Below are 24,024 nucleotides of genomic sequence, written 5' to 3' on the forward strand. Positions count from 1 at the left end.
AAAAAAGGATACTAAGACAATGCTTCTGATGTTAGACAACTGAATAAGTGGCCTGAATTTGGGAAAAACAAAAAAAACCAACCAAACAAACAAAAAAAAAACAACCCCCCCCCCAAAAACAACAACCAAAAAAAAAACCCCACCAAACCCAAACCAAAACAGCAGGATGCTCCGGTTAACTCCCGTAGCTATTTGATGTCTCTGTATGCTTGCCACTTTTCTCAGTGAGGCTGGTTTATTTGCCTAGTTAATTAAGACTTTTTCTTTTTTTTTTTAAGCAATGGTTTAGAGACACAAAAAAAATTGCACAAATGATGTCCATTGAATTAGCTCTGTTACGCTAACAAATGGTATGTGGGAAGTTGTAGAGTTTTGGAAACTTAGAGTAATTTGAGCAGCCCTCCAGAATTTTAATTTATTGCTGTGTTAATCCCAAAGTAATTGAGTCTTGCATTAAACCAGGCAATCAGGTGAAACTAATGTGAGTAGATTAGTACAGTTGTCTTGTACTGACAGTCAAAGAAAACTTTGCTGCTGCTGAGAGAATTCATTGGAACATACTTTCCCCTGCCATTTCAGGGTGTTCCATGTTAGTTTCAGCAGCTAAATAGTTGGATCTACAGTGGACTAAAACAACTTTCCAGAAAGCTTTACTTCTTTTTCTTTTGTTCTCAATTTTGTTTGTAATTGTGGATCTTTCCTGGTGGCCATCTTTTTCTGCTATATATAGTTTGATATATCACTCATGTCATTGTAGCGTGCTGCACAGAATTTAATGACCTGTCTGACATCTGTGCTGTGCGCTTCCTCCTATCTCTCATTCCCATCTGCGCCTGGGAATGCAGAAAGAGTGCTTTGCACACTGAACCAATATGTTTTAGTTAGATTTCATTTTGAAAGCAAGTATTTTGAAGTTTTCCTTCTAATATACCTTCTGATAAGTACTTGTGTGATAGGGATGGCAACATTAAAAAAAAAAAAATCATACTTGCTGATGTTAAGTAAAAGGCCCATAAACTGTCACTGATCATAAGCTGAAGAGATGGAAGAGCAAAATGTGGCAGAAAGGCTGTCTTAATTGAAGAGTATAAGAAAATGAAAGTTGAGGCAGGTCAAATGCAAGCTTTAATTGCGTCTTGTTATGCTTTTTTCTACTGTAAGCTATATCACCTCAGACATACCGATCCTTTATTGACATATAACTTCATGTACTGTTTCTTAATTTATCTCAAGAAGTAGCATAATCTTAAATTCTATGTAAGTAAGTTTTCCCTTGTGATTAGTAGATCACAAGCGTAATAGCAAAAAAAATTGAAAATTCAGTAGAGTTCACTGGCGTCAGCACAGCTGTTGGCTTCTTACTGAACCACTTAAATATCCCTGCCCCTTGCTCCCTACTGCTTTGTGTCTTAAGAGGGCTTATTTGCTCCAACACAAGGGTTTAAGGAGTCCTGGAATGGCACTTGCTGGGGAATGTGGTGCTGGAGACATTGCAGCTGGCTCTGCAGGGCCCAAGCTCCCAAAGGGTGCCCCTAGCAGAGGGCAGCCTTTGCACTGCTTCCCCCAGAGAGTCTGCAGGGTGTCAGCGCCCGCTGCTGCAGATTGTGAGGCAAATGCAGTGTCAGTGCTATTTCCGCAGATGACCTTCTTATGCTTACTTTCTGCTGCCCCTGCTCCAGCATAGCAAGGCCTCCCAGTGTGATTTTGAGATGATACACGCTCTGTGAAGGCAAAGCAGGAAATTTGCTTTTGTACTGCTGCTACTGTTTACTTATAATTCCTCTGGGAAGGGTGAGTTAAACCACTCAGGTCTATTATCTACAGTGACATTTCTTTCTCCTTTAATGCACAATGCTAACCAAAGGGTCAGATAACCTTGGGAGGCTAAGTAAAGCAGTCAGGGGACACATGCACGCTAGGAATGCCATGGTCAAAGGGAAATAAACGCACATTAAGACCATCTCCTTAATGAAGATTTACTAAGAAAATAAATAGAAAGATCTGCTTCAAGCAAAAACAACCTCCCAGCCCACCAGTTTGCACTCTGCATGAGAATTGAAGAAAGGCTTATGTCAAAGGCAATAACTGTTTGTGTGGATAGCTACTCAACAACTCACAGTCTGACAAGGAACAGAGAACAATGTGAAAAAATACAAAGAGGAGTTAAAGGTGTGACAGTAGTGTGAACAGCCCTGAAACAAAAGGCGTGACTAATTTCAGCCACTCTAAGGAGCAAGAAACTCTTAGCCAATAGGCAAAGCATGAAGTTAGGCAATTAGAAACCTGTCATTCCATACCAAGAAAATTAGATCCTATCAGTTTAATTATCAGTCAGTGCCATTAAGACAATATAGCTCTGCATAATGAAAGCTGCAGTTACTGGGTAATAGAGGTAATTGTTTTCGCAGTGGAAGATTTTCGCTTTCAGACAAGAGCTTCCGTATGCGACCAGTTTACAGGCTTTGACCTTCAACACTTGCATAATGCATGGGGCACATTGTTTTTACCTTGCCTCCTGAGATTTGATTATTTTATCCTAAACAACATTTTCATAAAGTTGGTGGAAATGAGCAAACTACCCACTACAAATAAAATCTACAATAGTAATGCAAAATGCCCTCTGTTACTGTAATTAGAGCAGCTTATCAAATCATCTTTGATTTAAGACCTTTGATTTGATAACACAGGGCCAGCTTGCAGCTTGGCTTTCCTACTTCTGCTGGGGAATAAGGGGGAATAGTGCTATTCCAGAAAATCTAGATCACAGATGGTCACTCTAGAGGGGGTAGCACACACAGAGCAGAAGCTTAGGTGTGACTCTCCAGCACATCAGCTCATCTGTGGTAACGAACTTCATACATGCTGCTACCCTTGCAGTACCCTGTAGCAAATGTGTAATGACATACTCCTTCTTCATTAAATAGTGCACAGTCTTACTTTATTATTCTGATACTCAAATATTTAAATATTGACTGTTTCTTTTCCGAAGTTTCTTTTCCCTACTGTTCTTAGGGATTTTCAGTAGTTACTGTATTCTGCTCCAGGTCAATGTCATGACATTGCCATGTGGAGAAATTCTTACACAGTATCTACTATGCACTGGTATTGGAAAAGACCTAGGTTACAAGCTAAAAGAATAGTATAATATTTTGGATCCCCTGTGAACTACTGAAATGCTTCTTCAAAAAACTGTAAGACCATTCATTTCCACTTACTGCCTTTCTCATAGCAACTGAGAAAGAATAGAAATGACTTGAAAGACCAAAAGTATTATCTAAGAACATTAAATACCTTATGTATTCTTTACTCTGATCATAAATTTTGGTTGTGATCAAACTGGGAGCTAGATCTTGCAGTACCTAGCAGGTGATCTGAATAAATCTTTAACACATTTAACGAACAGTTACCACTTCTGTATTTTTCTGTACTTAGGACACAGTCTTGGGAAATACATCTTGATTTCTGTGCCACAGGGGCATTTTTGTTCTATAAATTTTTTCAATATACAGATCTGTAGAAATTTTAGGAAAGACAGCAATTATATTTTCAGTGGACAGACTCTTTAATGGTACAAGCTGCTTTGCAGGTTCTCCTTAATACTTAGCAGAATTTAAGACTTTTTGAAGACATGCTATTGCATCTCCAGGGAAGGTGTGACTGGTCATCTCGGGAAGTGTCAAGATACATCTTCTCCCATACTGCAGTCAGCATTTTCCACTCTCATCCAAAAACTCCTTTAGGCGGTTATCCTCTACTTTTCCAACAAATCTGTACTACTGTGTCGTGGTTTAACCCCAGCCGGCAACTAAGTCCCACACAGCCGCTCGCTCACTCCCCCCTGGTGGGATGGGGGAGAGAATCGGAAGGATAAAAGTGAGAAAACTTGTGGATTGAGATGAAGACAGTTTAATAGGCAAAGCAAAAGCTGCACATGCAAGCAAAGCAAAACAAGGGATTCATTCACTCCTTCCCATGGGCAGGCAGGTGTTCAGCCATCCCCAGGAAAGCAGGGCTCCATCGTTCTTAATGGTTACTTGGGAAGACAAAGGCCATCACTCCAAACGTCACCCCTTCCTTCTTCCCCCAGCTTTATATGCTGAGCATGATGCCATATGGTATGGAATAGCCCTTTGGTCAGTTGGGCTCAGCTGTCCCAGCTGTGTCCCCTCTCAGCTTCTTGTGCACCCTCAGCCTGCTCGCTGGTGGGGTGGGGTGAGAACCAGAAAAAGCCTTGACTCAGTGCAAGCACTGCTGAACAGTAACAAAAACATCTCTGTATTATCAACACTGTTTTCAGCACAAATCCAAAACATAGCCCCATACCAGCTACTATGAAGAAAATTAACTCTGTCCCAGCCAAAACCAGCACATACTGTCACCTTGCAGTAGAGAGTACCATAATGATCAGCACTTTGCCTCTTTTCAGTAAGAGATTTTGACCACAGTTTATGCCTCCTAAGATTAGGTAATTAGCATGAACCCTCAAGTTAAGAGTCTCAGTTCACATCTGAAAAGGAGTAAACCACACAACAGTATCAGCTTTTTCTTTACACTGTGAAAAAGATTGCAAGTAACTAAACTCGCAATTTTGGTACTTAATTTAAACAGCTTCAAGATTGGATGACTTTGGGCCCCTGTTTCCAGCTAGGCTATGCACTTTTTAAATTAATGATACTGAAAGAATTAAAATTATTTATTGCATAAAATTCAAAAGAAGTGAAAACAGCAAATTTTCTGTCAGAAGACCTCGTCAGTCACCAGTGGGACAGGGACATCTAACTGTTCCTAGAGCCTACTTGCTCTGTGGTAACGTGTACAAGATAAAAGCTTCAGAAATCTGTTCTATTTCTCGAGGAGCTGACTCTATACATAGCTGATTCATCTTGACAGAAGTTACCCAGGGGCTGAAAATTTCAAATAAAATAGATTAGTCACAACAGGATTTCTGTATGTCTTTCCTGATAAACAGTGGTATTATTTTATTCTAATTACCTGCCTGTGGCAGGTTTTGCCCGTCTTTTATACTGGTATGTGTACTACTTACATATCCTTCTGTATTAGCCAACTTTGCTATAGTCTTCATATGAATATTTTTCTTACATTTGTTTTTCATCTGCTGTTTTTAGGCATTTTACTTAGAATTCTGAGGTTAAGTGACAATTAATTAAATATGTCTATCATCATCTCTCAAACAAAAAAGCTTCAGTTGTATTACTATTTAATCCCCTTCTCCAGAACAAACTCTGTCTCTGTTTTCTTTTTCCTGTTTTCATTTTTTGCATTACATGTAGGATCATAATTCTGCCATTACCTGGATGTTTTCTTTTTGTCCTCGGTATCTGATACAGAACTATGGAACCATAATGGTGATTCATGGAGGGGTAGTGGCAGTGAATGGAAATTGCATACTGCGAAAGCCATTTAGAAAGTCAGCATTCTACCATTATTGTACCATAGCCATGGATATGTATTTCACTGACATTCACATATCAAGATGGTAAATGCCCTGGAAATAGCTATGGATATTGACTGCCATCTTTGGGGCACTAAGAGAAATTCTGAAGAGCATTTGTAGTATCAGGGGAGAATACTGGTTTTGAGTAGTTGCTCTGGGAAGCTTGTAGGATTAATTTAATAGACGGCTGTATGGTTATTTCACAATCAGATTAGTGTTTGCAGTCTTCTACCTGGTCATTTTATCCAGTAGAATGCTGCTTCTACTGTGCACTTACTCAAACTGTGGTTAACCTGCTCTCTACGGTAGTTTCACAAGTGTCTTAGTCTGTTTTGATTAGGTTTATGTTAGTTGCTTCACACCTATCTGTTTTCTATGTATTCTCTTCTCAAATATTTTGCCAGATTTGTCAGATACGATGCTTTATGTTATACCAAACTAGCTAGTAGTCTCCATCAGCTTGTCTTTCTCCAGAAGCTTTCTGATTTCATTAATTCCTTAGAAGTGCTATGAACTCCATAACACAAGTGCTTTCGTAGATCTGCAGACTCTTGGTATGTCCAAGAGCTATGACTACTATTTTTTTTTTTTCTTAAACACATGTTTAGTTCCTTCTGGTCCCTAAGCAGTCCTTCATGTCAGTTAATAGTCATGGATAGATTTGACCTGCTATGCCGACAGCAGGTTTTAGAGTGTTTGAATGTTTAGGGCTGCTGTAGTGAACATTTTTGACCAAAGTATGGGGATATTGTTAGTTTTGTGTGTAATTCACTTAACACAGACAGATGCAGGACTGCAGCTGTGTCCACAGTGTCCTCAGGCACAATGCAGAAGGTGCAACTTAAGAAGAATTTCAGTGCAGTTCAGAGTAAACAGATATTTTGTAACAAAACCAGACTCTATAGCAAAGAATGACCTTCCCCAGCTGTTGTGCAGTACTTGATTAAATGAGCCACACTGATGAGAACTTCCAGAACAGAGCACAGTCTTAAGCCTTCCTGCGTGACTCCCTTAGAAGCATTCTTAGAAGTTCCCCTGTCAGGAAGCCAATGAAAATGAAATAATGAACATTTTGGTAGTATTTGCTACTTGAGGATTAAGGCTGTGTTATTTGAAGCAACTGGACCCTATTGCACTTAGTAGGGTTTTGTTTGGGGCCTATATCATCACATTTACTGATGAAACCTTGTTTTTCAGCTGGAAGGAACCTCGATGATGCTCTTGTCCACTCCCTCTTGTGACCACAGGGAACTGTGCCATGTCCGTTGTTCATAAAGTATGAAGTCCCAACTTAGAAAACTTAGGAATGGAAGAGGCAAAACAAAATGAAAAACTCTTTCAGGACTTCATTTCTCTGATGATTAGAAAACGCCTAAAATCAGCCTACCTCATGTTCATGGCCACTTGTTTCAATGCCAGTATTACTTTTCATATTTCTTTATGGTCAGAGAAAAGTGCTTAGTGATATTTACCCTCTATTTTCCATTTTTTGGCAACCTGAACTTGGGAACTTCCTACTACCAGAGGCTGTATTTGCACTTAGATATTTGGCCATGTATCTTTCTGATGCATAGTGCTGCTGAGCCATATACTGTGAAAACATGTGTGAACTATGGAATTGAGTCAGAGGCAGGATTTGCTCTAATAAAATCATCTGCATTGGTCTTTGGTCTACAAACTATATGATATGACTGACTCATGTTCACACTGCTCAAGCCTGGTCCATTCTAGAGCAGAATGGTTGTGTATCCATATGTACAGAGGTTGGTTTTGATCTCCGCTGGACCCCATGAGTCACCCACCTGGCCCACATAACTCAAAAATGTGGGATTTTTCAGTCTGAAGTTCCCGTGAGCGTTGTGTCCCATCCCTGGTGTCACAGCCCAGCAGGGATCTGATTTCATAACCCAGTATTGAAGGTATGTATGGCACGAGGGAATGTCAGCCTGTGGAAGATGTTGAGGATGTGAGCTTATTTGGAATAGTACTGAAGGTGTGTATGGGTTGGAGGGAGCTACGCTTGGTGCAGGCACATCCATTGGAAGATAACATCAGGGAACAGGAGCTACAGTATTTGACTACAGAACTGCTCACAGAAGTGCTGCTTTGCAATAGACTTGGGCTGTGGTTTGACATGTGTTAAGACCCACAGTAGAGATTGCTCAGGATGAGGCAGGGCACATGAATGTGTTCCTATCGGAATCACTGAGGGAGGCACACAATACTGAATTATACCAGCTTCATGCCTTTGCGCCGACTTTATGCTGGAGGTAGGAGAATACCTACTGTGGCACAGGTTAGGGTGCAGACCGATAATACAAGTTGCAGTGTGCAGTACAAAGTGAAGTCCTCAAAAAAGGGTATTTTTTAAGGGGCAGAGTCAGCTTATAGCAAATCAGTACTTTGTGTCATGTGGCTGTGGTGCTTTTAACATAGTATTTAATTTGTCATCAAATCATGTCCTGAGTGACATTTTGTTTTTTCACAATGTTACTTTACATCTCTTACTTTACAGAAGTTAGATCTGCAACCTATGACTCACAAATTCTTTCCTTTAGGAAGAAAAAGAAAAAAAGGGCTTTTTGCTGAAGAATATGATTTAGCCAGTTCAGAAGCAGTGGAACTTGGCTCTGCACCACCAGTCCTACAACAGTTTTCCAGGCAAAACCCTAATGCAAGGTGCTTTTTGCACTTTGAACTCTGTTTCTTTGTAGTGTCTACGTGCAGCAGTTGGAAAGGTAGCGTCTATGTGCAGCCTAAACAAACACAGATTACTTCATGCATGTTAATATCATTCTTTTTATAACTAGTAAGGATAAGACGCTGTACTGGCTTTAGAGAATTCTTTAATGCTGTAAAATTGAAGAAAACTAGTATGAACCTCAAAAGGATATCTATTTGAAGGTCGAGCTCATTGCCTGGCCACTCCAAGACTGAGTCACCTCTACGTATGTCATTCCTTTATAGATGCTTACCTGATGTATTCTTAAAGAGCTCCGAGGAGACAAATTCTACCGTCCTCTCAGTTATTCCAGTGCTTGCTATTGCCTGCTAGCAGTTGTTTCCCCTCTATTTCAATTATTTCTGGCCTGAGCACATGAATCCTGCTAAAACCTTTTAGTTGGTACTTTTACAAGTTCTTTAGGAAAGTCACTGGAAAGAGTTTTAATGCCAGGGCACCACAGATCTGCCTCACGGTCAGTTTGGGAAGCAGACATTTTTTGAGATTCTCTGTTGCATTTGTCTTCATTTAGGAAGCCCATCTCCCAGATGCTGTAAAATGAATGGGTCTGGAAAACAGTTGTGCTTTCTTCTCTTGACTACATCTTATAGTATCAATCTCTAGCTTTATTTTTAATGTGGCAGGCAATTTAATAAGTGTTTTGAAAACAACATATTGATCAAATATACTGTTTTCCCAACATCTTTCATATTTTGCGGGGACTTATGTGGTAGAATCTCAGAACCATAAATCTAACTCTGTTTCTACTAAAGGAATGATAAAATTCCCTTTGGCTTCAAGTACTAGCATTCAGGCCAGGACTGACAATTTCAAACTTGTCTCCTTCAGCATCTCAAAGAATCAGACTATATCCAGCTATCTGAACATCAGCTCACATGCCTGACTTTGGGCAGTGCGATTTAAAAATTGTGAACATAGTTTTCTCTTCAACAATATTACATAAATATGCTGGCAGAGCTTCCAAGGTAGGATCAGGATATGTTTCCTGTTCTAAAAAATATGGGGACATAATGTAACAATATAAAATTCTACCCAAGCCATGGTAGGACCTGCAGACACATTACTGAGGATAACAAGATGTGTTTATAATGTCCAGCAGTAACTGTCCTTATGTATGCTTTTATTTCTAAGTGATAGATAATTAGAGGTGCTTTTGACTTCAGTGAAGGGAGTGGATAGACTTCCAAAAGTCTTTTTTAAGGTGAAGAGTAGGCAAAGAGGTAGTCACTGTGAAGTAGATGGCATGCAGAAAGTCATCTCTGAATTTATGCATGTCACTTGTTTATGCCTTCAGATCTAAAAGCTCTGATTTCATTTCACCAACTGAAAATTATTTTCAGATGGAAAATGAGGTCTGTTTAGCTCATCCTTTGATAAAAAATTACTGGGAGTAGGTCTGATCTGTATTTCTTGGGAAATTGCTTCACTGAGCAATGCCAAAGCCCTTTTTTTTTTTTTCCATACACAGTCCTTCTTTTTCAAACCACATGTTCATGTGGCTCAGTACAAAATGCCACATTTTCCACTTTAGCAAAAAGCTTTGAAGAAAAATATGTTAAATATCATAGGTCTATAAGAAATTAAAGCAGCTTTGAGTCAAAGCACAGAGTTGACACACACCTACACAAAGAATAAACATCTTTGCAGGTAAACTTGATGCTGAGAAAAAAGAGAGAGGGCATATCTGAGAAAAAAAAAATTGTTGATTTGACAGTGAGAAATCCAGGAAATTTCTGTTACGGGTGTGTGGAACTATTTTCAGTAGTGCATAAAGATCAGAAAGGATTTCTGCAGAAGGAGATAATCTGAAAACAAGGTTTAAACAGAGTATATTAAGATTTTGAACATTCTCTCTCCCAAAAAATATCTGGCAGTTTATACAGCTTTTCTTGCCAAAGGTTTTGATTTTCGTCTCCAAATAAACCTGCCAGCTGCTTAGTCTATTAGTGTTAGTCTTCCAAAAATTCTTTTGATAACCAGTAGATCTCTGGTCATGCAAGCACCTTCTTTAAGAGAGTCAAAAATAAAAGAAGTCATATGTTACAGGAACTGGTTTTCTTTTCAACTCAACCTTTCCTTTTCTGAAGGAGAGGGAAAAAAAACTTTTCTATTCTTGCTGACATCCATGTATGTTTTTAATTAAAAAAAATCAGGCTCTTTCTCTTTTGACATCTAGCTAAAGAACAGAAATTTTGAATACTCTAATCCCTCTCTTAAAATCAGAAATCTTTAAGATAGTCCCACCTTAGACATTGACTCTGTTGCTGTTTGAGGAAAGTCTCAGTGTCTCTAACTTAACACAGCCATCTCTGAAATGGAGTTAACAATGTACTTACCTCAAAGATGCTGTGGGGTTTAGTGAGCTATCAGCACACAAACACCTCTCCCTGTCTCCTCCTGCTCCCTTACTGCACATATTAGGCTAGTGGGCAAACCTCTCTCTCACATCAACAAAGTAGGTAAATTATTTTACTTCTAGTGTCACATAACAGATACCGGGGAGTACTTAACTCATTAATAGCTCAACAGGTCATTGGGTGAGTGTTGTTTGGGTTTTCTTGTAACAGTCAATCATAGAGCTCCTTTCTCCCGGTTAGGAAAGGAAGATTTTGTCTCTTCGGTTAGACTGGTCTCTTAAGATGCATTTGGCACTGTATATTTGCTCCTGTTATTCAGATGTGTGGAGGCTAATGAGATTTCTAACATCTATCCATTTTATAATGTCTCTTTGGCTTTCAAGTTTCTTTGCAAGCTTTACTGTCTGTTTTTTTTTTCTTACAGAAATGCTTTGAGCTAAGTGTTGTGGCTGTCTTATTTCTGGTCACTGAATACTCAGCAGGTCTTGCTAGCTGGGATTTTCTACTGATGTCCTTAGATGAAACTTTTATACAGAAAAGAATAAAGGCTTGTTCAGACTCACACTATAGCTGAGGCAAATTAAATTAGGATGCTTTGGGGAGGGATTTTTAAAAACACCTTATTTAAGATGACAGCAATTTTACCATTGATTGTAGGAGGGATAAAATTTCATGGAACTGCTTTTGAAATATTATCCATGCAAGAGGAAGGGGCTGATCTCTTCATTTTAAGGGAGAGAGTACATCCTCAGAGAAGTGCATGCAATTCTCAAGTGATGCCCAATGGAACTGAATGACACCAAAATGGAGCTTTAGGGCAGAGCAGCAACTTTGGTTGTCTAGGTTCCCTTAAACTGTTGTTTCTCCTACTCTGTGGTAAAAAAATAAATATAGCCTTCATAAGCTATTGAAATGATATACGGTGAAGTTTCCTCCTTGAATACCTTCTTGTCTAGCTCCATACCTAGCCTGCTGTAACTAATCATCAGACTGGCCAACCAATTCCCACACACAGTCACCAGCAGGGATTCTTGTAGAGTGAATTTCAAGGTCTCTTTAGTCCTCTTCTGTCTCTCAAACCTCTGCTGGGGGTGAGGAGGTTCTTTCCTTTGTTAAATATTTGTGCTGTTGGGTTTTTTTAATTGCTGATTGATTGGGCTGTTTGAAACTTTAGGATGAAGGGGTTGTACTGCAACTGGAAATAAGGAAATGCATTGTTGTGGAGGTCAAGTAAAATACACTGCACTACGTTTGAAAATCACTTGCAAGATCTTTTTTAGCACTTTCTGGACATGATCTTTTTTTCTCTATGGACTGTGCCAGCCTGTTTTTTCCTGTAAAGCTTTTTGTCTTGAACTTCTCTGATTGTTCAGTTCTTGCTAATATAAATATCACACTGGAAATGCTCCATTTAGGTCAGGCAATCTCTTGTAATCTGTATTGCCCAAATATGCACACAATTTTAGGGGCTCTGTGCATCTCCAGGTCCCCCAGTTATTCGTTTGTTCAGCTGAGTCACTAATGCATGTTCTCACTAGCTTCTACGTCTTTTCTTTTAGTCCATTTTTTCTGCCTCCACACATTTTCATGCTTTCGAGACAGTTGCTACTAGTTGACCAGACTCAAGACTTGATGAAATGATCTCTCATGGTAAAGCTTAGAGTCATGCTTCTTATTTAACTCTGCTTTTGGATAAAGTATCATCATGGTCACTCTAGATCTGGAAATGTTACTGTGTCAATGTGTTCTATGGTTTAATTCTTCAACACTTCTGTCTTCTTACAAAGCAGATACGTTTTTTATTAATTAAGCAAATTAGTTGACGCCATGATGCATGCTAGCTTTGCTGTTTCATAACTGCACTTAAAATGAAGTCGATTGCTCTGCCTATAACTATTGGGGAAAAAAAAGTTGATGCAACAAGTGAATAGTTTTGACTGACAGTGCATTAAAGTCAATGCTGAATTTACATGCCTTGTGTCAAGGAAGATTTGCATACTTTGTTTTCTGTCTAACAAAGGGATCCATCGCTACCTTGATTTTAATAGTCATTCCCAATGTTTAATATATGGCTGAATGACATTTCAAATACATAATGTCTGTACTGAGAACATGCCTTAAATTTGTCTGTTTAATATGATAACCCTTAAAGTGTTCATTAAATTTTAAATGTAACAATTTATGTGAATTTCTGAATGTTTCGTTTCTGGACTGTCACTTTTACTGTATGGGTTTAAAGGCATCTATGTACGTAATTATTTTAAAAGAAGAAGAAACAGTCCTGTAAAAAGATGGCTCATTTTAAAGGAATGAGTTCATATAAATGATAGAGTTTCTTCTGTTTAACGTTTTTTGTTACACAGTTTTGTCATAACATTTACTGTAGCAGTCATTTACTCTACTATGACTGTACTTCAAATCAGAGACGTTTCATTAGAAAGACTGAGGTGGTGGCAGGCCCATCTTCACAGCATTTGTCACTCTTAAAACCAAGGCCTAGGGATTTCTGTATTCTTGGTTTCTAGATCTGAGAAGAGAGTATTATTACAGTTTGATTCCCTGATAGGGAAAAGCACAGCTATGGCAGTGTCCTACTTCCAGGCTCCAGCCTGAAGCTCTGACCGTTCTGTTGAGGATGGGAGCCCTGGGATCCGAGAAAAGTTGCATCCTTAAAAAGACTGTCTAGGGAGAAGGAGAGGTGGGAGTTGTTGACTGTGCTGCAAAGCTTCCAGGTAGTGGTGTGCGAGGTGTGAAAAATTCACAGCTCAGCATTTCCTTGATTCTTATCAACTGCCAGTAAATTTTGTAAAGCTGCCACACACAAAAAAAACAGTGATTGTAAGAGAGAGTGTATGTTAGCACTACAGCTGTGTAATTGCAAAAAGGAAAACGCAGACAGTATTTATGCACATGAAGCCAGCTTATGAGCTCTGCTGACATTTTGGATCCCTATTTGCTAGGTTATTTGTGAACTTGTAGCTGAGGAGCATTTTAATCAAAAAAGTATTAAAGAAAAGCAAATATAAATGCTAGTCAGGCTAAATATCCATAAACATGCACACCTAAAGTCATTTTGAAGAATGGTTGTCCCCATTCTTGCTCCCATGGACTTGTTCACAAATGTAAAACAGATTTCTCTTTGTAAAGCATAAAATACTACATCAGGGAGCACAAGCACTATCATGTGTAAGACACTGACAGTTTAACTAAGCATGAGCTGCCACACTCCTATTTACCCTGTGCAGTCAATAAATACACCAACATTGCCCCATTCATATTAGTAAGCTAACACTTCTGAATAGTGAACAAATTTCTAAAGTACTTGCAAACAGTGCAACTAAGTCCATCAAAATTTTTGCTGAAAGCCGGCTGACTTCCATCTTTCCATTACTAAGTCTGTAGAACAAATCGCATTGATCCTAGCACTTACATTTGCAATGTTTCTTTATCTCCTTTTTGGTGGTTTTATGCGTACAGTCTCTGTGTATAGTCTCTTCTCATACGTAGAAGCTTCATCTTCTTATAAAGAAACATTTTCAAAATGAAGAATCGATAACATCACTACTGTATGTTTGAAGTCACTACACTTACAAAGGTTAAAATATTTGTTCAGACTGGCAGTGTGTTTTTTCTGCTGTTGTAAATCAGTGCTCTGCAGTTTCCTTTTTCCCATCTTTTCCACAGCTCAGTCACAGGGAAATGGCACTGGGGTTTGAGGTTTCAAAGGAGGAGCAGAGCATTGGCCTGTTTCATTTTTCTTCTTTTCCTCCTCATTTCTGCTGGCTGGCAAACTGGCTGGTATGAGTTGGTTTGGGAGAGTAAAGTAGACTGGATCGCTCGCTCAGAGAAAAGCAAGAAACCCCATGAAGCTGTTCAGGATTTGATCTTTTTGTTGATTTCAGTCCTGTCTACCAGCTGCTACCCAGTAGTGCTAACAACTTTATCCTTGCATTTCTGGGTAATTTTTCCTCCCTTCTAGTTTCACCAAAGCAATAGTGTAAGATGGCTGGAAACTCCTGACTGCACGCAATGTTTTACAAATACCTTGATGCTGAAAGACAAGACAGAAGTTAAAAGCTGACCGGTCAGTGGGAGTATCCGTGCCTTGCAGGAACATTCAGCTTCATGATTTTATCAGTGAAAGTGAGCAGGGACAGAAACAGGGTTGATAACATTTCTATAGCCTAAGCGAGAGGTCCTTTATTTACGGAGGTAACATTCACAAAACCATCTTAAGGCAGGCTGCCTTCCAGTCCTCAGCACAACAGAGTTAAATGAGACAGCAGCACCTGCTAGAAGGCTGCTTAGTTTTGCCGGGCAATAGCAAAAGCAATCCTTTTGCCAGCCGCCTGGCTCTGCGGGGGGCAGCTCCGCCGCCGCCTGATGTGCCCGAGGCGCACGATCGCCATCTAGTGGCTACTGGCAAGCAAGGACAAGGAGCCGGCTGCTGGCTGCCATCTGCGGCGTTTTATGGGTGACAATGGGTAGTGTCTTAAGCTTTTAATAACAACGCGTGCATTTTTACTTGCCTGAATAATTGCTGATTAAAAAGAAAAAATTGCAAAGTCAAACTTTTATCGCCTGTTTTGGGTTTTTTTTTACGTAAAGTGGCCCTCCTGCAAATTTTCTTTCTCAGCAGCTTCAGGGCAGGCACAAGAAAACTGAGAGAACCCTGATGTGGTAAACCAAGGTAGTCAATAAACATAGGTTACACATGCAGAAGATGCTGGAGTTAATGGCATACCTAAGCTTAGTTTTCATTTTTTGTTTCTCACTTGGAATAGCTACAAATCACATAGCACAAAGATTTATTCATAAAAGACAACACCTCGACGTTGTGCATCCCCTAATAATATGGGATTTTGAATCTAGAAGCAAGAACGTAACATAGCATTAGGAGGAGAAGGTTCTGCTTCCAGACTTAATGAATTTTCCATGTGACCTTTTAGCTCTGCTCCTTTAATTCTGCAGTTATAAAATTACAGTGTTATTCAGTGCCCTCCCTTTGTCATGATGTCCATTGGCAGAATGAGCTGATTATAGCAAGAGCTGATGTCACAGAGCATGGTGGTGTCACAGAGGCACAGAAACAAGCAGAAAATCCCGTGTGTTTACAAAATATGCATAAATATAAAACACAGTATGTAACATAGCATCCCTGCATAGTGATACTATTGTTCTCTTCTGTCAACGATGAGTCCTTTTTTTAAATAAATGCCTTCTATATTCTTTAGGTATTTAGATAGGGTTTTGGCAGGGTAGGTGTCTTCACTCCCCTATGGAAAATCATCACCTATGTGCTCTGGCTCTTTCAGTTCTTTTCTCCCTGCTATTCTATTCATTTGTATAGCATGGAAGAGCCAGGTGACCTTGCTTCCTGGAATGGCATGGAAACCAGTAGAATTTTCTTTTATTACAACCATTTGGGTGTTAAAGCAACTACTTCTTCCATGCCCTTTCAGGCTAACGCTCCCAGCTGGTACATCTGAAAGAAACATATGTATTGAAGAAGGCATAAGCCCCCTGCATTTCAGTGCTGAATGCCCATATAGCTAAACATGCATTATTAGTAGGGATACAGTTTGTCTCTGCTATCTTTTCTTCTATAAGGTATGTAGCAAGTGAAAATGGTGCATAAGTTGAGCAAGATTCAGTCTCTCTTCCCATACTTCACTAAATCTTTCATTTTCTGGACTTTTTTTCCTTTTGTTTTTGATAATGACCATGTGCAGTTGTAAAACATTTGCAAAGGTAGAAGTGTTTACTGGTTGCATAAAAGCAGTCTTTTGAGACTGATATGGATTATGATATTGATTTATTTAATCTGTGTATTGAGAAATGTTTTCCTTCCTTGTTTTGATTAACCATCAGCATGGTTAAAGGAATTGTTTTATTGTAACATCAAAATGTGGACTTTATTAGACAAGTTCAAACAAAAGCACTAAAACAAAAAAATTTCAAAGTATATTCCTTTATTTTACTTCTGTTGTCATCAGAAAGTTCCTCCTAAATGACTGTAATCTTTCTTGCCACCAACGTTTAGCCATCTGCTGAAACAAATAGGAAAATGATCGTAAATATTTTCTAGATATTTTTATTTACTAAGATTTAACAATATTGTAGATGCAGATGTTGAAATCCTAGTCCCAAATTCAGCAAGTTACCCATGCCAACATGCCTAAACTGATGAGTAATGTCACTGTAGTCATGTGTTTAACCCTCTTCGTGGCTCAAAGCTTTATCACGACTGAAATGTCTCGCTGATGCTTGTAGTTAGATTGCATGAACCTTGATCTAAATGTTCAGGACATTGACAAGAGATGACTACATTTTGAAGTCAATGGGGCCTGTTGTGTGTCAGAATAGCCAGGCTCTGCAGGTTTTCAAGCCCTCGTTGCCCCTGCCACCCATATTCCTACTTGATTTACAGAAGGTCCTATGCTCTCATGTGCCCTAACCGTGGGACTCCTAGCACTATGTGGTCAGGACTTAAGCCCTCTGAACTAGTAGAAGAAGACACTATGTCACTGATATAATACTGACACCTGTGGAAAAGGAGAATTTTGCCATTTGATCTAAGGGGCATAAGTTAGGTTTCATACATGGCAGCATTGCCATGTCTGGTTTTTTGTGATGTAACCCACCATCACGTAAAATTTGGATGCTCTCTTTCCTTCCATATGGATTTGAACATGGTGAGAAAAACAGGGCATGCTGCTGTGAAAGGAAAATCTTTTTAATAACTTACACGTTGGCTTTAGGAAGATGTAGTCAGATATTAAAGAATTACTCAGAAAAAATAGAATCAGTTGCTGATTGTCTCCAAATGTAACTTTTAGAAGAGCAAAAACATGCAGTAAGGCAGATGTTAACTAAGAATTACTCTTCTTTTTGAAAACAAAACATTTCATGGTGTTGGATCCCTTACTGTCATGCCTTTATTCTGTATCCAGTTGAAACAGTATTTACAGAGATAGTTAGCAGCATGGTTCCTGGCATCAGTATTGAAAGCTTTGTTACTTTCTAGTCACATATGTTAAGTAAGAATGTATATTCTTAGTGGTGATTGCTTTCTAATAGCCTTAAGAACAGCTATACCAGTTATATATAAGCCTTATTTTTACTTTAGTGTCATAGACAAACACATATTATTTTAATTGGGTTAATTGTGCATTTTTGTCCATTCACAGTATTGCTTTAGTGTGGCAGATGGCCCAGTGTATGTGTTATAAATACTTTGCATGACATCCCCTCTATTTTACTAATCTTCACTGTGACTTTTCCATTGGTAATGACTAATTACAGTTTCCTAGCCAGCAACTTTTAATAGATTTCTTTTTTTTTCTTAATCTCTGCCTGTCCTCAACAGCACTGTTTTGTTCAATAATTTAATCAGTTCAGCAACAGTATAATATTAGATAATTGAACCATTACTTTATGAATTTTTGAAATGCAAAATACCCATGAAGTAATCACTGATGAATATTCAGTATTGATAGAGACCACTCTCTTTTCTGAAGAAACAGAAGGGGTTTTGCTATCTACGCTTGAATGCTTTTTCGTTCCTTTTATTTTTATTTCTGTCCTTTGGTCCTGAGAACCATATGCAGTAAATAGGAAGGAATCCAATAACCAGAAAAATTATCAGAAAGGATTAACATTTTTGCCTACCCACCATGACCATGTTAACCATTCAACACCTACATATCAAACGAGCGAGTTTATGCAGAAAAAATTCCATTCATCCCTATCTCCTCTTATCAGTGCAGATTTGTCTGCAAAAGGGACTCCCTAAGGCAAAACCACTTCCAGGTTCATCCCACCTGTGTTAGCAGACAAATGGATGTAGATGCTGCAAATTCAGTGGGAGAATAACAGTGCAGAGCTCCTTATAGGCTAGTGTGATTTTTTGGGGAAACTTCTGGACTTGGGAATTTCTGACTAGAACCACTTCTTTCTCTGTGAACAGGATCAGATAGTCGGCTGATTCATGCTTACTATCGGTATGTTGCTAGCAGCTGCTATGTTTTGCTAAGGGCAGTACTCCTCACGCTCACTCTTTTACCCAAGATATTTCATGAAACGAAGTAGTAGTGGAGCAGAGTTAGCAGGTGGCTGTAGGACAATTCCACAATTTCACAGCAGTTTGTGAGATTTCACAGTTTAATTTCACAGTTTAATTGTGTTCCTTCTCAGAACAAAAAATTACTTCAAACAAGAGTGCTGTACAAGCCCTAACCACAGTCTGTATTTTGAAGCTTTCATTGCAGAGTTAAGGAAGAAGGGGGAGCTGGCTGGAGCATATTATCCCTCAGACATTAGGATGAGTTTGGATCTTAAGTTTAAAATGAGTAACTTCGTATCTTTTATTTTAAAATGGTTTCTGCACACATAAACCCCTCATAACTTTTCTTTCATCTCCTCCCTCCCTGCCCAGAGTGATATAAGAAGTTCAACTTAAAAACGCTTTAATGTTTTTTAAGGCAACACATATATGTTAATGCAGCTACCCTGGCTACCTGGTTGTGAATTTCAGAACTGTTCAGTAGCTTGTTGTAGACATTTAACTGTGCTTGCTAGTGTTGGGCACCTTCTCGGTGCATTGCTGCTTACTCAGTGTTGCTGATATTAATAGTCATTTATTTTGCCTACTGAATGTTGATCCTGATAGTTTTAACTAAATCTGCCTTTTCTCATGGATGCTGCTGAAGCCACGATGGGGCAAATTCTGCCTTTGGAGACATTTGCACATTGCCAGTGAACCCATCTAAGGGATTATGCATGTGTGCCCAGGAAGAGAAGGAGTCCGGTCTGACACAAAACCAATTCATATTCAATTGCAAAAGGAAGAAACATGGAAATGGACCTGAAAAACTTCTCTTTGAAGAGAGGAAAAGAGAGCTGATTGATACCCTTTAGAGAAAAGGAGAATAAACTAGATAAAAGATTATTGTTTGCTGATACTGAAAACTTTCAGGGAGGCTTAATGCCAAACATCTTCATTTTTCCTCTACAGGCACAAGCATATTTACTGTTTATGAAGCTGCTTCTCAGGAAGGCTGGGTGTTCCTTATGTACCGAGCAATCGACAGCTTTCCCCGATGGCGTTCATATTTCTATTTCATCACCTTAATTTTCTTTCTGGCCTGGCTTGTTAAGGTACTGAAAAATGTGTTCTTTTAAACCTGTCTGAAATGTAGATCTTATTAGAGTGAATTTCTTCTCTTTTCTGCTTGCTGAGCTTTGTGTCAGCCATTCTTTCTTGTTCTTTTTTCAGAATGTTTTCATCGCAGTCATCATTGAAACATTTGCAGAAATTAGAGTGCAGTTCCAGCAGATGTGGGGGTCCAGGAGTAGTACTACTTCAACTGCCACCACCCAGGTGAAACACTTGAGATACTGAGATTCTCTGGGGACTTGCTTGGTTTAGTTTGTGAATGAATAATAAGCCAAAATTTCCTGTTAATTATTATTTTATCTGATTTATTTGACTTTGCATGTTACTACGTATATTTTAAAGTTGATATATGAATTTTCATGTAAAAATAAATTCTAGGGTATATTATCCAACTAGGCTTTCTTAAAAAACAATAATAGAGAAGACTGTAATATGGTTCTCTATATGGCTGGGTATGTTATTGCTAAGTTTTTATTTTCTTTTGATGAAGTAGGATAATGCTTTTTTATCATGTCATTGGTGGGTTTGGAATTAGGGTTGCTATTGAATATCACTTTCTGTGCTAAGGAAGAAGAGCTGAAATTGCAAGCTGTAGCTGGAAGGAGAGAGGTCAGAGGGTAGCTGAAGTGTTTGGGGAAGCTGGTCCTGGAACTGAGAAGGGCATGTTGAGACCAAGGAGGAATGAGGTGCTGAGGCAATGAAAGAGCCATGCTAATATTTGAGGTAGTCACAGAAAGTGAGACCCTGAATATGAGATAATGGGTAGGAAGAAGCCATGATAGGAAGGGTGCTCTATGTGTGGGCTGGGTAGTGTAAAAGACCCAGTATGAAAAACAAGGGCTAACGGGTTGAGATTTAAATTCTCCCACTCATTATTGTAACAATCATATTATGTATCCTGAATGTACAAAAGCCCAGGCTTTTCCAGGCTAGTGCAGTTTGCCATTTATAAGAGGGACCAGAACCAACTGCCTGCCCTTAGGAAGACAGAGGAAGCATACCCATGAGGAAAATTTTTCTAACCTCTGTAGCTAGAGATTATTTATTTTCTTAAGCCAGAGGATTTAAGTGTTTCAAAATTATTTATTAAATATTTTCTGATATTCCTTTGGATATTCCTGTAATCCATATGCAAATCTAGTCCTTTTCTGCCTGCTGCTACGTTTTTCACCTCAAATAGACTTTGTGGCAATAATTTCTACTCTATATATGTCTTTGTCAAAGCAGACTTGGTGATATCAATTTAAAATATAACACAAAAAAAAGACTTTTCTACATGACATACTTAGCCTGAGGAACGTAATGTTCATTTCATCTCTGATGGGACAAATTCCTGAGCCGTATAGGCTTAACCAACATACTCTGAACTAGAAGCTGGAACAGAGAGATGGATGTAGGGAAACTCAAGAAGCGGCCAACATTAAGGAATTTCAAGGATAAAAGAAATTCCCAAAATAATGTCATCATGCCAAAGAATATGAACATGTTGAATATAAATTGCATAATGTGAAATAAAAATAGCATGTTGGCTGCAGGCAAGCAAATGGTTACTTTGTTCCTTGAGTCACTGGTATAATGGGACGTAAAGGGAGTCCAGCCTACTGAACTACAAAAACAGTTTATCTTTTTCTGTATTAAGAAGGGCAGAAACTTTCTTGCAGGGTTTCTTGTTCAAAGCACCAGACGAAAGTTAAAAACCTTGCTTGTTTTGTGCATGAAATAACCTTGAGAAAAAGCAACAATATCTTGCTTCATTTGCCCACTTCGTAAATCATTAAACTGGTCCCAAAACTTAGTCATATAGAAAAGAAATTGAGTGTCCAAGAGTCAAAGTCAAGGAAGGGGTCTCTGGAGAAGGATAAAAGGAGGTGCTTGTAAAGAGCTTTAGCACTGCACATTAAAGCATGGTACAAGAAGTAACTCAGTGCTGATCTGAGTTGGCAACTCTTCCTGGTGCAGAGATGCCACATCAGGACTCGGCAGCATTACAACCACATTTGTGTGACTGTCCCCAGTCTAATGAGCACTTCTCTCAGGACGGCTTTTAAGCTTCAGCCACACTGCCATGGCTGTGTTCTCAAGGTGACTTGTTTGGGTGCTGGGTGTCAAGGAAAAGGTGGGAGTGAGGTGGGAGCTTCGCCACACTTCATTACGTAGTATATGCAGACTCTCAGGTGGCAATTCAAAAGGCTAGAGCCATTCATTTTCTTTCAAAGACATCTTCAAGGACAGTGTTAATCACTTCCAGACATGGTTTCTCACTGTTCCTTATGTCCAGCAGTCTGCATCTTTTTATGTCCTAATTTCTGAGAAAAAAAAAAAAGCCAGAATGCCTACACTTACGCTTCCAAAGGTTATTGGTAACATGTGAATACCACTGTGGTCAAGAGAGCCTTTTCCACTGACATCATTAGAGCCCGGATATCATTCAGCTATTTACAGGAAATGTAAGCTCTGGGTAACAGTCCAGAAGGACTGTACAGCTACTCTTGATATGCATGAGTGCAACAAAAATAAAGTCTGATCCTTGAAGTAAAATAATCTTGCCAGTAAAAAGGCAAGGTTGTCTATTATTTCCAAATGCACCATGAAACTTATATTTTTGTCACAACGTATTTGTGTTTCCTCAGGATAAGCTTACCTTAGTAAGGAATTTATTCTGAACAGGTACCACCATCTAACGGTACTGATCAGAGATTAATTGAATCGGTTTCTGCATTAGGACTAATAGAGACACATTGTGTTTGAAGTTATCTGAGTAAAATACAGAATCTATTTATGTTGGAAAAAGAGCACGTTGCCTTTTTTTCTGTAGCAGTAAGAACCATTTTCCTCTTATTTTAAACTAGCTATCATCAAAATGTATGCAGGTCCTTAAGGGGAATGGATTAGATTTTGCTTGTATTTATTGGCACGTAAAACATTTCTGACTACAATTTTCCCTTTCAAGATGTTTCATGAAGATGCCGCTGGAGGTTGGCAGCTTGTGGCTGTTGATGTGAATAAACCCCAGGGCAGAGCTCCTGCATGTCTACAGGTATGACATTGATTTTTAATAAATCATTGTGTGTAACCAGCACCACTCAAATGTTGGCATAAGGAGACTGGTGAGAAATAGCTACAATAGTTTTAGTCATAAATTTATTTAAATCCATTGCTTTCTGGAGTGTAAACTTGTTCTTGAAAATCACAGATCAACAAAAAAGATATACCACACCCAAAGGGAGAAGATTAGAAAAATGCATTCCTTATAAAGGCTCTGTTTTGTGCGCTCATGAGAGAAAGATTTTTGATTTTTTAAATACAAAATAACATAAGTAATCATGCTTTATCTCTCAGACTTTATATACAAACTCATTCCATTCCTAGGTTATTCACAACAAAAATGCTTGTTTATTAACTGCAAAATACAGTAACATATGCCAAGAAGCATGACTATCATAATAAACACAGAAGTACCTCATTTCTCTTGTTCCATCTTGAAAAGAGGCTCACAGAAAAAGGGGGAAGAGGCATGTAGGTAGTAAGCCATGCACTGTTTGAAACTTCCAGATTTAATATTCTCACTTGGATATAGGTGAGTTTGTAAAACTCTATCCTCATTGTTTAAATAAATCCAGGCTAAGATAAGTAATATTTTTATAAATCCCTTTTTATTACAGCACATTGTACAGCAGCTCAGATTTTTATTTGCAAGTTAAATAATGTCACTTCTAGATGAAACAAACTTGCTTCAGAGTAGAAAGCCAAATCTACTGTAGCAGTCTGATAGCATGATGTTTGCTGGCAGTTTCGGTTATGTTTGGTTTGATGTGTAAACTAAAATACACATACTTGTTGGCAGCATGTACGTTGCTGAACGCTAAGCTGGCAAGCACCTTTCATCCCCTCCACAAGCTGTTCATTCTCAAATATCTCTGCTTTGTCAAACCACTGCCATATATTTAATTATAGCATATGTCTTAACTGATAATTCATCTTCCCAAATTTAATTCTTGGTTTTGACAGCAATGGGAATGTTATTTGTGGTGTTCACAGGTAACAGTCTCAGGTATGTGGATAAAATGTAGCTGAACTCACAATGAAAACTCCTCCAGATGAAAGTTAAGATAGCGTCTGACTTACGTGGTCTGCCTTTGTAGTGTTGCATTCTTGCCCCTTTTTAGGAATCGTGAACACATGGTAAATTGTGTTGTCGGGAACATAAACCTCATCCATCTGTGGGTGCTGCAACTTTTTATAATTGCAACTCAACTAGCAGTTTTCTGCTAGTTTTATAATTGCAACTCAA

At 38.8% G+C, this 24,024-nt stretch overlaps 1 protein-coding gene across 6 annotated transcripts in view; it reads left to right on the plus strand.

Annotated features, from left to right (window-relative positions):
• The window catches only part of NALCN (sodium leak channel, non-selective), a 256,166-nt gene that overhangs the window by 77,258 nt on the left and 154,884 nt on the right, over positions 1 to 24,024 (plus strand). For all 6 annotated transcript variants that reach the window (XM_072849927.1, XM_072849929.1, XM_072849930.1 and 3 more), the window contains 3 exons: positions 19,572 to 19,714; positions 19,833 to 19,937; positions 22,684 to 22,770. In XM_072849927.1, coding sequence (XP_072706028.1) covers positions 19,572 to 19,714; positions 19,833 to 19,937; positions 22,684 to 22,770 — 335 coding nt within the window. The remainder of the gene's footprint in view (positions 1 to 19,571; positions 19,715 to 19,832; positions 19,938 to 22,683; positions 22,771 to 24,024) is intronic.

Source organism: Ciconia boyciana, chromosome 1 (genome assembly GCF_034638445.1).
Source record: "Ciconia boyciana chromosome 1, ASM3463844v1, whole genome shotgun sequence".
In the NCBI taxonomy this organism is placed as follows: Eukaryota; Metazoa; Chordata; class Aves; order Ciconiiformes; family Ciconiidae; genus Ciconia; species Ciconia boyciana.